This window comes from Clupea harengus, chromosome 13 (genome assembly GCF_900700415.2).
Source record: "Clupea harengus chromosome 13, Ch_v2.0.2, whole genome shotgun sequence".
Classification (NCBI taxonomy): Eukaryota; Metazoa; Chordata; class Actinopteri; order Clupeiformes; family Clupeidae; genus Clupea; species Clupea harengus.
The window spans coordinates 13,022,970-13,037,969 of record NC_045164.1 but is presented as its reverse complement, the minus strand read 5'-3'; the positions used below and the strand labels follow the sequence as shown (position 1 = coordinate 13,037,969).

The 15,000-nt window shown below is 50.1% G+C and overlaps 2 protein-coding genes across 3 annotated transcripts in view; one reads left to right on the top strand and one right to left on the bottom strand.

Annotated features, from left to right (window-relative positions):
* The window catches only part of pdzd7a (PDZ domain containing 7a), a 26,513-nt gene extending 25,664 nt beyond the window's left edge, over positions 1-849 (top strand). For both annotated transcript variants that reach the window (XM_031579219.1, XM_012840399.2), the window contains exon 16: positions 298-849. In XM_031579219.1, the coding sequence (XP_031435079.1) occupies positions 298-447 (150 nt within the window). In that variant the 3' untranslated portion in view covers positions 448-849. The remainder of the gene's footprint in view (positions 1-297) is intronic.
* A 1,698-nt stretch (positions 850-2,547) lies between these two features.
* Positions 2,548-15,000, bottom strand: part of lzts2a (leucine zipper, putative tumor suppressor 2a) — a 24,388-nt gene continuing 11,935 nt past the window's right edge. The window contains exons 2-5 of the mRNA XM_031579115.2: positions 9,624-10,259; positions 7,888-8,553; positions 7,044-7,313; positions 2,548-6,551 (exon numbers count right to left, since the gene is read on the bottom strand). Of these exons, the coding sequence (XP_031434975.1) occupies positions 5,676-6,551; positions 7,044-7,313; positions 7,888-8,553; positions 9,624-10,232 (2,421 nt within the window). The 5' untranslated portion in view covers positions 10,233-10,259 and the 3' untranslated portion in view covers positions 2,548-5,675. The remainder of the gene's footprint in view (positions 6,552-7,043; positions 7,314-7,887; positions 8,554-9,623; positions 10,260-15,000) is intronic.

Genomic DNA, 15,000 nt, shown 5'->3' with positions numbered 1-15,000 from the left:
ACACACACACACACACACACACACACACACACACACACTGCTTCCAGGGCTGTTTAATGGTCCCTGTTAATCCTTTGGATGAAAGGGGCATTTGAACATTTCTTTCCATTTCACTGACACTGAAGAAAAGTCCCTGTGTGAGGAGTATGATGTCAGAAACTGAATATCATGCATGTGTTTCTGCTTTGGATCTACAGTCATTTACACAAGTGTGTGTGTGTGTGTGTGTGTGTGTGTGTGTGTGTGTGTGTGTGTGTGTGTGTGTGTGTGTGTGTGTGTGTGTGTGTGTGTCCACAGGCTGGTTATGAGCTGGTGTCGGTGGACGAAGAGTCCTTGCAGGGCGTCTCTCACCAGCACGCAGTGGACGCCATCAGAAGAGCATTCAGCAACAAGGCCAAAGACCCCATGCAGCTTGTGGTGAAGGTCCCCAAAGGACCCCAGGACTGAACCGCCCCGACCCTTATTACCTTATTACCCACCCAGAGACTGGGAAGGACTTTGGTATCAATGCCTTTGGGAGAGCCAGGCTGCCAGAACCTGAACTGTGCCCCGGAAGACAGGCTTGGTACATGGGCAAGCTCAAAGAGCCATAGAGCCCCAACCAGGGCAGGAGCCACCGGAGGAAACTTTGACTTTTTCATAGTCTCATAAAGCTCCTTCGATATTTCCACTGTGCAACCTATACCTGTATCAGAATTGAAAATAGGAGTTGTGGGGTAATGTCTGTCTGAGCTGCTGCTTACCACATAGCACTAAGAAATGACAACTAGATCCCAATGGCCCATAAAATATATCTATCTTTACTGTTTTTGTTATAGAAGCATTGGAATATTAAAGGTATTAAATACATTCAAGTATTTCAAAGACAACCACTGAATAAAACCATACTCCTGTGAGGTACATAGAGAGATATTATGCCCTGGACATGTGCTTTATACTCCTGTGAGGTACCTAGAGAGATATGAAGCTCTGAACATGTGCTTCTCTGTGAGGTACATAAAGAGATATGAAGTCCTGGACATGTGCTTCTCTGTAGAGCAGCAGTGCTTTCAGAACTTGCCAACTGAAGGAAGTCGACAAAATCTTCATGAAAAGCCAGAATTTTGCCTCTGCATCAGGCTCCAACTGAATGTCTCTTTGGCTGTGTGCTGAGACAGTGGTGGAAGATGCTCCGGCTCTCTGGAGCCAGTACACACACGCACGCTCACACACACACAAGCACGCTCACACACACGCACGCACGCTCGCACGCACGCTCGCACGCACGCTCGCACGCACGCACGCACACACGGGTACACGCACGCACGCACACACACACACACACACACACACGCACGCTCACACACACGCGCGCGCGCGCGCACGCACGCACGCACGCACGCACGCACGCACGCACGCACGCACGCACGCACACACAGCATGTCAGTTCACTTCATGGTCTGACCAGAGAGAGATTACTCTGAGATACACTATGAGATTTACGATAAGATTAAGGTTCTGTATTATGTCAAATTGGTAGTTTGGTTCAGTAAATGTCCAGAGGATTAAGGCAAATTGCAGCTTCTGCCCCCTCTCTTATGGCTTTGGCAGAAGAGAGGGTGTTATGCGGGATAGCTGGGGCATTTTAGGGCTTGATTGCACAACACTTGGGAAACATTCTGCAGACCTTTTGGGAAATAACCCATTTAAATAACCCTTAATAATAAATACTGTGGTGAATAGAGGCCGGCTGAGGACAGTACACCAGATACGCACAAATACAAGCCGTGCCCACAAACACACATACTGGCAAAGACCATCGACACACCAATCAGACAAGGAGACAGAGCGTGCATTAGACACGCCACTACCACAGTCACAGACAGTAGTATACTCGCCACAGACATACACAAGTAGCACACAGGAGCATAAAGTCCACCGCTCATGATCTAAAGCTAATTTTATAACCTGGCTAAATCATTTTGCTAATTTAATACCATGAGCAAGATCCTACTCGCAAACATGAGGGAGTTAGTGAAATGCTCCCACATGCCACACGATAGCTTTAGTTCATGCACGACAGACTTTGCTCATTGCCCATCAATGAAATTAGGGCCCACGGCATTAAAGACACATGATCACCCGTGCATCTCTCCAGTCATGCAGTCTACTCCAGTCTGAAGTCAGCTTGCCCTTTGCTGCACACACCTCTCTGTTTACCTTTGCAGCATCTTTGCACGACATCCAGCAGCTGTGTATGTGTTTGGTCTGGCAGCAGATAGCACAGCCTCTCGAGCCCCAGACAGGTGCAGATAGCACAGCCTCTCGAGCCCCAGACAGGTGCAGGCTTCACCAGGAGAGGAGACCTGGTGCGTTACACGTCAGTGGGGACAGCCAGGGTTTTACAGTCTGTTTACTGTGCTGATATTCCATAATAAAATTCCAAGGTACACCGATACTAAGATGTTTTTGGCTAGGTGTGTCAATAACTGCTCTGACGGTTCAGAGTAATGTCTTGACTGAACATTTTCTATCCTCTTTGGCTAAGTTAAGAAAAGCCCACAATTCTTTAGTTTCCAAGGCCTTTAATTAAAAACACAGTATTTTTTACAAGAAATGTACAACATGAAAATATACATGAATACCTAGAAACAATGGATTAGGATAGAAAACAAAAACACTGACGCACACACAAGGATATGCACAAAAATAAGAAGAAGAAAAAAGAAACCTGAAGAGAAAAAGAGACGTGGGTTATTTTGGCTTTGGTCTATTCACAGTGGCTACACTTTTTTCCAGATAGATATTTTGCGCAAAAGACTAAAATATTTCACTGTATACAATTCGATGTTAGGGGTATGTACATATTTAAGGTGTACTGATGGAGATCATTGAAGTGACTGGGCAGAGTGCATTGTGCTGTGTGAGGACGTGAAATGACCCCCCTGAGGGCGATCCTCCTCCTGTGCTAAAACAGCAGTGTTGATGTGGTCGCTGAGAGCAACTCATGGGTTAACAGTCTGACAACAGAATATAGTGCAGGTAAGGAAATCTATCCCTTTTTTCCCCCCCAACACCCCCCCCCCCCCTCCCCCCATTTCCAGCACAATGGCTCATTAATGTAATTTATAGCGTTAGCCGGAATCTTTCTTGCGCTACAGCGCTAACCTGTTGATTCACAGGTCCACAGTTCCATGACTCAGCGTGATGACACTGAAGTGAGCAACTGCTAACGCACAGCCAGCCACAGACAGCCCAAACAAACCAACAGTGCCAGACATTTACCCTGCTGTATGTCTAATGAACCTGTAACAACACAGCTAGCCTGGCGTGTGGTTTGTGTGCTAAAAACACAGCCGCTAAGGTAATGAGACTGAGCACAAAATGGTGACACAATGGAGGATCAGTTGCAGTAGGCTTCCAGGGGCCTCGGAGTTTGTTGGCGCCGCAGACAACAGTCTGCGTTTTTCAGAAAGTCCCATTTTTTAGGCAAACCAACTGGGACATCTTGTAGAGGGATGTAATTTTTTGGAGATTTAGAAAGAGCTTTGTCAGCTCGACAAAATATAGGCTTAGCATCCAACTGTTGTTTTGATTTACATTTAATAGCATTTGGCCTTATTTATTTTGATCCAAGCAGCAGAAGTACAGAAGTTAAGCTGAAATCCAAACAGGAAAAAAAAAATCTGTAGGGTAGTTACATCACCCCACTTACACAGATGTTACTAACAGTAACTCAGTCAACAAAGATGACGGTGTACTACGTCTGAAAAAAAACTCAGTCACTAAACCCAATGTGTGCAAACGTGCCACTAAAACAGAAGTGTGAAGACAGTTGGTGAAACTCACTGCGCACAGCGACTCACTGGTTTTGCGTGCTCCCTAGTGTTGGAGCTTCTGAAAGTGAGCCTCCATGATAAAGAGAGGATGAAAGTGATGATGATAAAATGTACTGCAGGTCTGCCACACCTACTCTGTCACTTGTGTTACCACAAAATAGTTTCCAGGTGCTATATAAAAAAATAGATATCATATATATGTATATAATAATAATTTGCTTTATCGTTATTTCATTTCTAGTGTATCTGTTTTGTTTTGTAAAAACACAGAAAAGAAGTTTATATAATATATAGATATATCCCTTCTTCTTTTTGCAATTATCTTGAACTACCAGACCTGTGTTTCCACACGCTGCATGCCATCTCTGTATGCATATCCAGGTCGAGAACATAGGGTGACAGACAGGAGGAGTGTTACCATGACAACACAAGGGTTTTACCAGGGTTACCAGGGTTACCCTCTCTGGACCCAGAGTGCAGCTGACTCCGGATCGGACCCGGCCTGTATCTGGCATCGATGCGGTCCAGGTCCATCCCCCTGCCTCTGTACTGACCAGGCACCCTCTCACTAAACTCTAGGATACTGGATCATGCACACATGCGTCACAGACAGTGTTATCTGGATACCGAGGTTTGGAGAGACATATAAGGACGAGCAAAATATAATTTGGGATATTTTCTTCTCTTTTGAAAGGAACTACATAGAAAAATAAAACTTCTAGATAAAGTGATTAGTATTATTGTGACTAGGGGACAGGGCAGAGAGGAGAGGACTGGGCGTGTTCAACTCTGACACTCTGTGAGGAGAGCAAATATAGGTAACAGGAAGTCACGGCGATCGCCACGTATTCCACTATGACGATCTGCATGACTACAAAACCCTGTGACCTTGGTCACCTCTTGTAAAAACACACACCCTGTGCCTCAAAACATCTGAGACACCAAAGACGGCATATGAAACAACCCCCAACAGTCTTTGTGCCTTTTAGAAAAGAAAAAAAACAACAACAGTGGATTTGGTTGAAAACCACTCGTCTTCTGTGATGTCAGTGTTTACGCTGGTGAACAAGAGTGAGAGAGTGTGTATGGGTTTGGGGGTTCGAGGAGTGAGAAGACACCCCTTTAGTGCCTTTTGTGTCTCCGCTAGAATCCACTGGCTGAAGAGAAGAGAAGAGAACTGGGTGGTGATCACGAGAGGCTGTGATGAGACCTGCTGGTGCTACTGGGTCCAGAGCCCAGACTCCTGCTAACATCATGAGGAGTCTACAAACAATACTGTCCTCCACCGCACCTCCTCAGCCTGAGTGCACTGAAAAAATAAAGCACAAGTACGGCAAGCGTGCTTCTGAGATTGATTTGTGAAAGGAGTTCTCCATGCTATCCTTGACGTGTAGCGATATCATGAAGGATGAATGTCATCATTAGGCTTGTCAGCACCAGTGCAGAACTAAGTGGTGTTCTACATTCTAACTGTAAGTGTGAGAAAGTGTAGAGGCTGGTCTGACCCTTCAGATTCGTCAAGTGACAGGACAGATGCACCACCACACAGCACAGAGGTGAAGAATGATCCGGACTCCTCCGCGATGACAAGGCCTTCCCTGGCAGAGTATCAGACTTGAGCAGGCCCTCCCATCTGAATCAGATCATGCTCCTTGGCTGATGCTGGACAGGAATAGATCCTGTAATGTCGTTCCTGTGTTCTTCATCCTGGCTCTCAGTGGTGGTGGTCATGTGGAGACAGTTCAGGTGAGGGGTTAGAGCCTGGTGGTGTGTGATATAGGGGGTTATATTCAAGGGATCAGGAGGATTTGAGGAGATCTGTCTGGGGGTGTGTGTGTGTGTGGGGGGGGGGGGTCTTTAGATCTCCGTGGCAGTGATCTCCTCAAAGTGGATCTCGCCGGCAGTGCCACCGACGCCGCCGCGCATCTCGAACTCCTCCAGGTCGCGGCTCTCCAACTCCAGGCTGAGCTGGCGCATGACGCGCTCCAGCTCGCGGTTGCGCCGGTACATCTGAATGTAGTTCTGCTGCAGCTGCTTTTGGTAGCGTATCACCTTGTCCTTCTCCTCCTGCCAGACGCGCCGCTCCGACTCGAAGGTGTCCATCTGGTCCTCGCTCCGCCGCCGCTCCAGCATCAGCTCCGCCTTCAGACGCTCCACCTGCTGACGCATGACCTGCGCCGCCTCGCCGTGACCCTGACCCTGACCCTGGCTCTGGCGCTGGACCTTGGCCTCGTCGCTCTCGTAGGCGGCCAGCAGCTGGTCCTCGGAGCCTCCGGCCTCCCTCAGCATAGCGGGGCTGCCGTGGGCCGAGGCCCCGCGGCTGTGCGGCAGCGGCAGGCTCATGCACTGCTGGGCCTTGGCGGCGTGGTTGCCGTGATGGAGTGGGTGGTGGAGCGCGCCGGGGTACTGGCCCTGGTGCAGGCCGGCGGGCGCGGCCAGCACGTCCCGCAGCCGCGCCGACTCCTCCTCCATGCGGCCCAGCTTCTGGCGCAGCAGCTCGGCCTCGCTCTTGCGGCGCTGCAGCTCGTTCTCGCACACCTCCAGCTCCAGGGTGCGCGTGCGCGCCGCCGCGTGCGCCTCCTGGGAGCGGGCCTGGCTGGCGTGCAGCTCGCCGCGCGCCTCCCGCAGCTGCGACCGCAGCGACACCAGATCACCGGCCTTCTGCGCCAGCTCCGACTGCACGTCCTTCAGCTGCTGCTTCAGCAGAGAGATCTCACCCGACTTCTGACACACCTGCAGCAGGGAGGAGAGAGTCAGGCTCAGGCTCAGGCCAGAGAGGAGAAACTGAGAAACTCACACACACACATCCTATACCGTTGCTTACATTAATTCAACTCATATCCATCACAGCATCCCCAAGGGCAAGCCGAAGGCAAAATGTAATATAAGATGAGTATATGAATAATAATCACTATCTTATTATCACATTTTAATCAAGGTGTCTTGCATCTTATATGTAACTGTATATGTATCTGTATATGTATCTATGTATCAATATGGCAGTTGTTTTTGTACACTACACTATAAAGATGTTTGTATGTTTTATTGTGTTTTTTATCATTTTTATTTGTATGGCTATGACTATTTTTAAGATTTGTATTTGTATTACTATGGTTATTAATTTATACTATACCCTATAACAAGGATTTTGTAATTACTCAGTAGTACATTTAATCCTTTTTCTAATGTCTGTTTTGTTGTGGCTCTCCTCCTCCCGTCACCCACCTCCCACTTGGTCTCCTCCAGCCGCGGGCCCAGCTGGGTCTGCTCGCGCTCGATGGAGGCGCACCTCTTCTCCAGCAGCTCGCGCTCCTGCAGCAGATGGGAGAAGTCCTCCTGCAGCTTCTTCTTCTCCTGCTGCAGCTGGTAGACCTGCAGCTGCAGCACCTGCTGGCTGCGCTGGGCCTTCTGCTGCGCCTGCTTCATCTTGGCTGCGCAGCTCAGGCGCAGCTCCTCCATCTCCTGCTCGCAGCGCTTCTGCTTCTCCTCATACACCTGCGCACAAACACACACACACATACACACACACACACACACAGATACACACACACACATACACACACACACACACACACACACACACACACACACACACACACACAGAGTGTTAGAGCCATCCATCAGTTATAACCATAGAATGTTTCTTAGGCTGAACCAGCTCCTACTGATGTAGAGAAGCTTGAAGTGTCCATTAAACATGTTATTAAATTGTTTGTCATACAGTCTGGAGTCATACACACCAGCTATACATGCAGGATATAGTCTCACACAGGCTTGGTATATTGCACCTTTGCTATAAATGGTTTATGTGAAAGAAGGCTGCAAAAAGGGTTGATGTTTAAGAGGTGTCTAGTAAAATTCTGCTCCTTTTTAATTAACTCACAAAGACATGCTGTGTGTGTGTGTGTGTGTGTAAGTGTGTGTGTAGTGTGTGTGTGTGTGTGTGTGTGTGTGTGTGTGTAAGTGTGTGTGTGTGTGTGTGTGTGTGTGTAAGTGTGTGTGTGTGTGTGTGTGTGTGTGTGTGTGTGTGTGTCAGACATGTCCTCAGGCCCCCTCTGTTCCCTCTCACCTGGCAGATGGCGGCCTCGTTCTCGTCCAGGTTGTCTCGGAGCTGCTGCAGCTCCAGCTCGCGCTCCCTCAGCTTCTCCTCCAGGTCGCGGATCACGCCCTCGTAGCCGTCGGCAGGCGCCGGTGAGCGCTCGCACGAGCCGCTGTCCGACAGAGGCTGCCCGCGGCCGCTCAGCGAGCCGGTGCTCTTGCTGGACGACGAGCGCCCGCTGTCCGAGTTGGAGTGTCCGTGCATGGTGGCGTTCGAGACGCCTCCGCCGCCGGCAGGCAACCGGGACGACGGCTCCAGGAGGGGCGGGGCGCCGTCGCTGGCCGGCAGGCTGTAGCCGGCGCTGCTGCTGCTGCCGCTGTAGGGGGGCAGGCTGGAGAGCGAGTTGCGGCCCGAGTCGGACATGGTGCCCGACTGGCTGCCTCGCCCGCCGTGCCGCCCGCCGCTGTACGAGTTGCGCTTGTCCGAGGAGGAGGACGACGAGGACGTGGAGCCCACCAGGGAGGAGCTGCCGCCCCCGTTGGTGCTGATGGCCGCCACCGGCAGGAGCAGGTTGAGACTGCCCTGGCTCTCCGACAGGCTGCCCCCTGGCCGTGGGGAGAGGTATTGCACAGAGTTGCGGTTCTTGGGGATGACTGGTTTGAAGGCAGTAGGGCGGATTAGGATTTTCTCCATGCTCTACAGAAAAACAAGACAAGACACACCACTATAAGATCCATATAACCACTATAGGATCCATATTACCACTATAAGATCCATATAACCACTATAAGATCCATATTACCACTATAAGATCCATATAACCACTATAAGATCCATATTACCACTATAAGATCCATATAACCACCAGGAACTGCACCAACTACATGTGCCTTCAAAGGAAACCCAACCTCTTAGAGTGACTACATTTCCTTACACCTTAAGAGTTTGACATCGAATGATTGTCCCGACCGCCATGATTAAGCACACTGCACACATAGACCCTGCTGATGTAGAAGTTACCGTTTGACCTCTTGGGACTGCTATCGCCCATCCACCCTTTCATCAGGCGCTTTCCATAATGATTTCAGGCCTCATTGAGTGTGTGAGTGACTGTGACGGAGCCGTGAGCCATTGATCAGACGAGAGGGCGGCGGTGGGGGTGACGTGCGAGAGATCTACCGCGGCCCTTTGTGAGGAAAGGCGAAGAAAAGTTTCTCCGCGATCGATGGAAATGAATGGGCAATTAAAGGTTGGGCTCCATCCATCTCTCGGCCTGTCAGCAAAAGGACAGGAGCCCAGCCTGATACAGGGCACAGGGAGCTAGCTGGATGCAATCAGCAGGCATTGAAATATTGAATGTGTTCATGTTTACAGAAGGGCAGTGAGGCAATGCCAGTGTATTTATATATAGAAACTTTCACACACAAAGGCAGTTCAAAGGGCTTTACATAAGCAGTTCATTTACTGCAGCCGAAATGCTGTATCATGGCAGCTCTATTCTAAAGGTATTATGATGGCCTCTAAGGTTAGGTCAGGGCTGCTGCCAAATGGATGTACACCTACTTTATCTCAGATCAGTTTTACACAAGCCTGATTAGATCGCAAGGGCAGAAGTTGTCCTTGACTACTGACAGAGCATCAGTTAACCTCTCCTGCCATTCTTTCCAGCTCAGCATTAACTACTAAGGCAGGAGACGCACAGATTCATCGCAGGCCTGCTGTTGTAGGTGCCCTACTCTTCGTCCTCATCCTCCTCTCTCTCTTACCTTCTCCAGTTTGCCTGACACGGGGATGAGTTTGGGAGGCGGTCCGCCAATGTTCCCATTGAGGGCGCGTGTGTCCCGTGTCTCCTCCGAGTCGCTGCAGGGGCTGCACGCGCTCACCAGGTTGTCGTTCCAGTCGCCCACCACCAGGTCGTCGCTCACGTAGCCGTAGTTACCGTTGCCGGCGGAGACGGCGTTGGCCATGTTGTTGACTGTGACGGGCTTCTTGCCATTGAGCTGCAGCGTGAGCGACTGCTGGTGCTGATGCTGCTGCTGCTGCTGGAGCTGGTGATGCTGGTGGTTGTTGAGCAGCTGCTCCTGCGAGCTGGCGCTGCGGAGGGTGCCGTCTTGCACCCGGAAGCAGCTGGTGCCCGCCGCCGCCTTGCGGCACTTGGCGCCAAAGTCAGCAGTGGTGGTGCGGCCATGGCGCTCCGGGTAGGAGGGCCCGCGGCTGGAGATGAGGCTGCTGACGGAACCCATGGTGCCCAGGGAGGAAGGGGGCGGCGGGGCCGGGGGGAGCGCGGGGGAGTGGGCGAGCGAGCGGCACTGGCCCACCTCAAGGCTGGACTTGGGGTGATCAGTGGGGACAGGCAGGGCCTGGACTAGCGCCATGGCGACTGCAGGCCGAAGCCACACACTCTGCAGAGACAACAAGAGGGAGAGAAACGTGTTACTTCATGTTACTTTTCAACTGAAAGTGTATTTTTTTTCATGTTAATGGCCTGAGTCTGAGCCTCGACAATGTCATTTGCTTGATATTTTCATAAAGATAAGTAATTATTTGTAAAAACCTGCACACGACATTTGTGCAGTCGGCAAAATGAAAAGCAAGACAAAGTTTGAGACAAAATGACTGCCTGCCTGGAGCCTTCAATGTGCCACTGAAACAAAGGGCATAACCTCTCTTTAAAATCACAGCTCTCTACAGCTCTGCCACGACACACATCAACATGAGGGATGGAACGATTAAGGAGTACCCACACACACACACACACACACACCTCACTCAGAGACATAGTCAATCTCACTCTCACTCTCACACACACACACACACACACACACACACACACACACACACACACACACACACACCTCACTCAGAGACATAGTCAATCTCACTCTGACACACATACACACACACACACACACACACCACACTCAGATACATAGTCAATCTCACACACACACACACACACACACACATACACTCAGAGACACCAAATTCACTCTTTAAAACACATATTGTACATACAACATACACACACTCTTTCTGTCTCTTTCTCTGTCACACAAGCACACTAACACACACACACACACACACACACACACACACACACACACACACACACACACACACAACCAGTAGTTCAGCACTGGCAGCTCTGGCCACATATTTCTCTTGGTGACAGGAAGTAATAGGCAGAGGAGCGCCTGTGCTGAACTACTGGTTGTGTGTGTGTGCGTGTGTGTGTGTGTGTGGGTGTGTGTGTGTGTGTGCGTGTGTCTGTGCCCTGCCAGACCACACAGAGACATGCAGCCGCACCGGGGGAGCTCTGGTGGAGACGCCAACACGGAGCTCTGCCAGTCCAATCAGCTACAGACACCACATACAAACACACACACACACACACACACACACGCACACACTAACACACACACACACACACACGCACGCACACTAACACACGCATACACACACACACACTAACACACACACACACACACACACACACACGCACGCACACTAACACACGCATACTAACACACACACAAACTCTCTGGTCCAACTCTGGCCCAGATGTGCTTAACACATGAGTGGGAGGAACACATATTCCCACACTGCCAGGTAAAATGAATCTATCACACCCAAAGTAGAGAGAGAAGTAGGTAAGGAGGTAGAGAAAGCATGATAAAGACAAGGGAGAGAGAGAACGAGAGAGAGAGAGAGAGAGAGAGAGAGAGAGAGAGAGGCTGGACATACAAAAAGAGGAGAGGACAGGAGAGGAAATGAGAAAATACCAGAAAAAATAAGAGAAGAGTTTTTCATCAGAAAAGGCTCAGTACAATCTTCTGACTCTGTCTCCTTCCAACCAAGAGATCAAAGTGTCTCCAAAGTTCAAAATAAGCAAAAGAAGTTCTGGGGTATCGACTGCATCCACTCCGCCTTCAGAAAGAACATGGACTTCTCACCTTACACAGCAAACCCCATCTGTCCCTGTGCTGATCAACACAACCCAATTCAACTTAAGTATCCAAACCACAACAACAACAACATGTATTATAGTCAAACCACAACAACAACATGTATTATAGTCAAACCACAACATGCTTTATTCATTCCCATTCATTTCCATGATCACCGCCTCGGAGCTGGGTCACACACAAAATGCTGATGTCAGACGTCAGAAGCCAAAGCGGAGCGCAAAAGAAGAGCGAGAAAGAAAGAGAAAGACAAATGACCGATGAAAGAAAGAAAGAAAGAAAGAAAGCAATCCTTTCATCCAGGGGAATGGCAGCATGCAGACTCGATGCAAAGCGAAGCTGTCTCATTGTGTTAGGGGTGAAGGTGCTGCCCACTCATATCCCATCAGCCCCCACTGTGGAATGCCACAGCGGCAGAGGACGCCATACTTAATGTCTGCTTGTTAAGATCAGTATTTTAATACCAAATTGAGACGGGGTGTTTTTACTAAATTGTCCTTGTCTGTTGTGGAGGAGAGATCAGTTTGGGTCAGTTTGGGATCAATGTGGGTGACTTCATAGAGGGAGTAGTGGTTTGTGCTGTTCAGAGGACAGCATGATGTATGTCCATTGTATTATGGAAAGTGCACTGTTTATATCTGTCATTTGCAGATGGATTAGCAGACTAGCAGACACACACATCTCTTTTGTCTGGACTGCGTGGGTATGACCATGTGTGTGTGTGTGCATGGGTGGGAGCATGTGTGTGTGTGTGTGTGTGTGTGTGTGTGGGCATGTGTGAGAGCATGTGTGTGTGTGTGTGCATGTGTGAGAGCATGTGTGTGTATGTGTGTATGTGTGAGAGCATGTGTGTGTGTGTAAATGTATAATATGTGTCAGGATAAATAACGTTGATGTGTGTCACACACAGCATGGAGGGAAGCTGTCATGTGGGCACTCCCAGGCACATTTTGTCTGCACTAACACACACACACACACACACACACACACACACACAAACACACACACACGCACACACACACAGCTCTGAGGAAGGAGACGATTACGTAATAGAGGGACACACACTTAACCTTCTGCTGAAACGATTTAGCTGGGTGGGAAAAGAAGCAGCTGACGTGTGGGTTCTCCTGGAGCTTTCGGAGGTCAAAGAACCAGGTCCACTTCAGTCCATCGCTCCACCCCACCACCACCCCAAAGGACCAGGTCCACTTCAGTCCATCGCTCCACCCCAGCACCACCCCACCCCTCCCCACCACCACCCCACCCCCCCACCCCTCCCAAACTCTTTCTATATGACACAACACAGCCAGTCAAAACTAGAAACAACAGATCGAGATACCTCTGAGGAGAGGTCAGCATCATATCACGGATCAGGGGCTACTCCTAAAGGTAGCTATCCCATCCCTTTGCAAACTCGAAGTGGATCACCAAAAGGTGCTGAAGAAACCCAGAACAATGAAGAAGACGACTCCATGCACAGCCTGCATTGCAGTGAACCACACTTAAACATGGTGCAGATTCCATGCACAAACTGCAATGCAGTGAACCACACTTAAACATGGTGCAGATTCCATGCACAAACTGCAATGCAGTGCCCCATGTGTCAATGCTGCATTGCAGTCTTTACATGCAGTCATTTGCCTTTGCTAGTCTGGATACCTACTGTATGTGACAACATAACTTGTAACGAAGAAAATTCAAATGATTCCTAATGCTTGGGCATTCCATGCCGCTCTCAACAATCCGCTTTTGTTGTGGAAATCTTGGTAAGTAAAGCAACTCTAAAGCCCTTATATTGTAGTGGAGGGGTCATGCTAATGGTATATTTGTAACCAAGATAGAATGGCTTGGCATGTCTTTGAGGTGGCGGCTGTGTGGGGTCACATGGTCCCATTAACATAGAGATCCTCCACAGGCTTTTGAGGCTCACGGCTGCGGGCTGTGGTGTGGAGTGTCCGGTGTTTGATGGGGTTGGCAGAGGGCTTGATCCGGCTACCGAGGACCAGCGGTAAAGACCCTGTGGTTTCCCGGGCGACACCCTGACACAGGCTTGATTAACGACCATTGTCGCGGCGCTGCCGATTGGCCCTCAGACGTCTCAGCGACTCCCCACCTCCCCTCCTCCTTCTCATAGGTCCCGCACAGAGACCCCTTCACTGAGAGACTGTTGCCCTGGCGATGCAAACTTGCAGCGGCTTTTTCTCACTCCCAGGCCAGGATCATCATGGATCAATTCACCCCTTTTTTCTGATCATCTCCTTCTCTGCGTCTCTCCATCCCTCCACCATTTCATCCCTCCATTCCTCTGACACCCCCCACAGTCTCTGCCCCCCCCCCCCCCTCCCCCACCTTGTCCTGACTGGGATAATGGGATTTGAGGGACCGTCAGGATCTTGGGAGGTGCAAGGTGGTGGTTGTGGTGGTGGTTCGGTTTGACCACCCCCAATCATCCACCCTCACCCCCAAACCTCCTGTCCCCTTTCCCCCACCCCCGCCCCAATGACCCCTGTGTGAGAAAGGGCCGAGTGCTCCCTTGACCCCCTCTTCCACCTCTCGGGCACAGCGGGGGGTCCTGCTTTTATGGCGCCCCCTCCGAGGCCACTAATCCCCAGCAGCTAATCTCCCTCTGATGCTCTAGGCCGCTTCTTCCTGCTCTTATTAAAGTCCTCCGCCCTACCCTGCCCCTCAGCATACCCCCCCCACTGGCCCCCATCCGCATCGCGTGAGTCCATGGACACACACACACACACACACACACACACACACACACACACACAGACACACACACAGACACACACACACACGTTCAGACAACTGCTCTAGGTCCCATGGGAAACACATGATAACCAGCTCAGAGGCAAACAGCAAACTCTGTTATCCAAAGCTTTGAGACCCATAGGACGGAGTGCAAACACACACCCCAGATGAAGCTTCCTGACAAACAAACACACACACACACACACACACACACACACACACACACAAACACACACACACACTCTCACACACACACACACACTCACACACACAAACACACACACACATTCCCTGCATCAAGGTGGCACCTCCGTGTGGTAATACAACTATGCTGGAACAACTGGTTTGTGTGTTGAGTGTGTTTGATTTGATGGCGTCCACAATAACCCCCCCACAATAAAGCTGACCGTGTCCTCCAAGG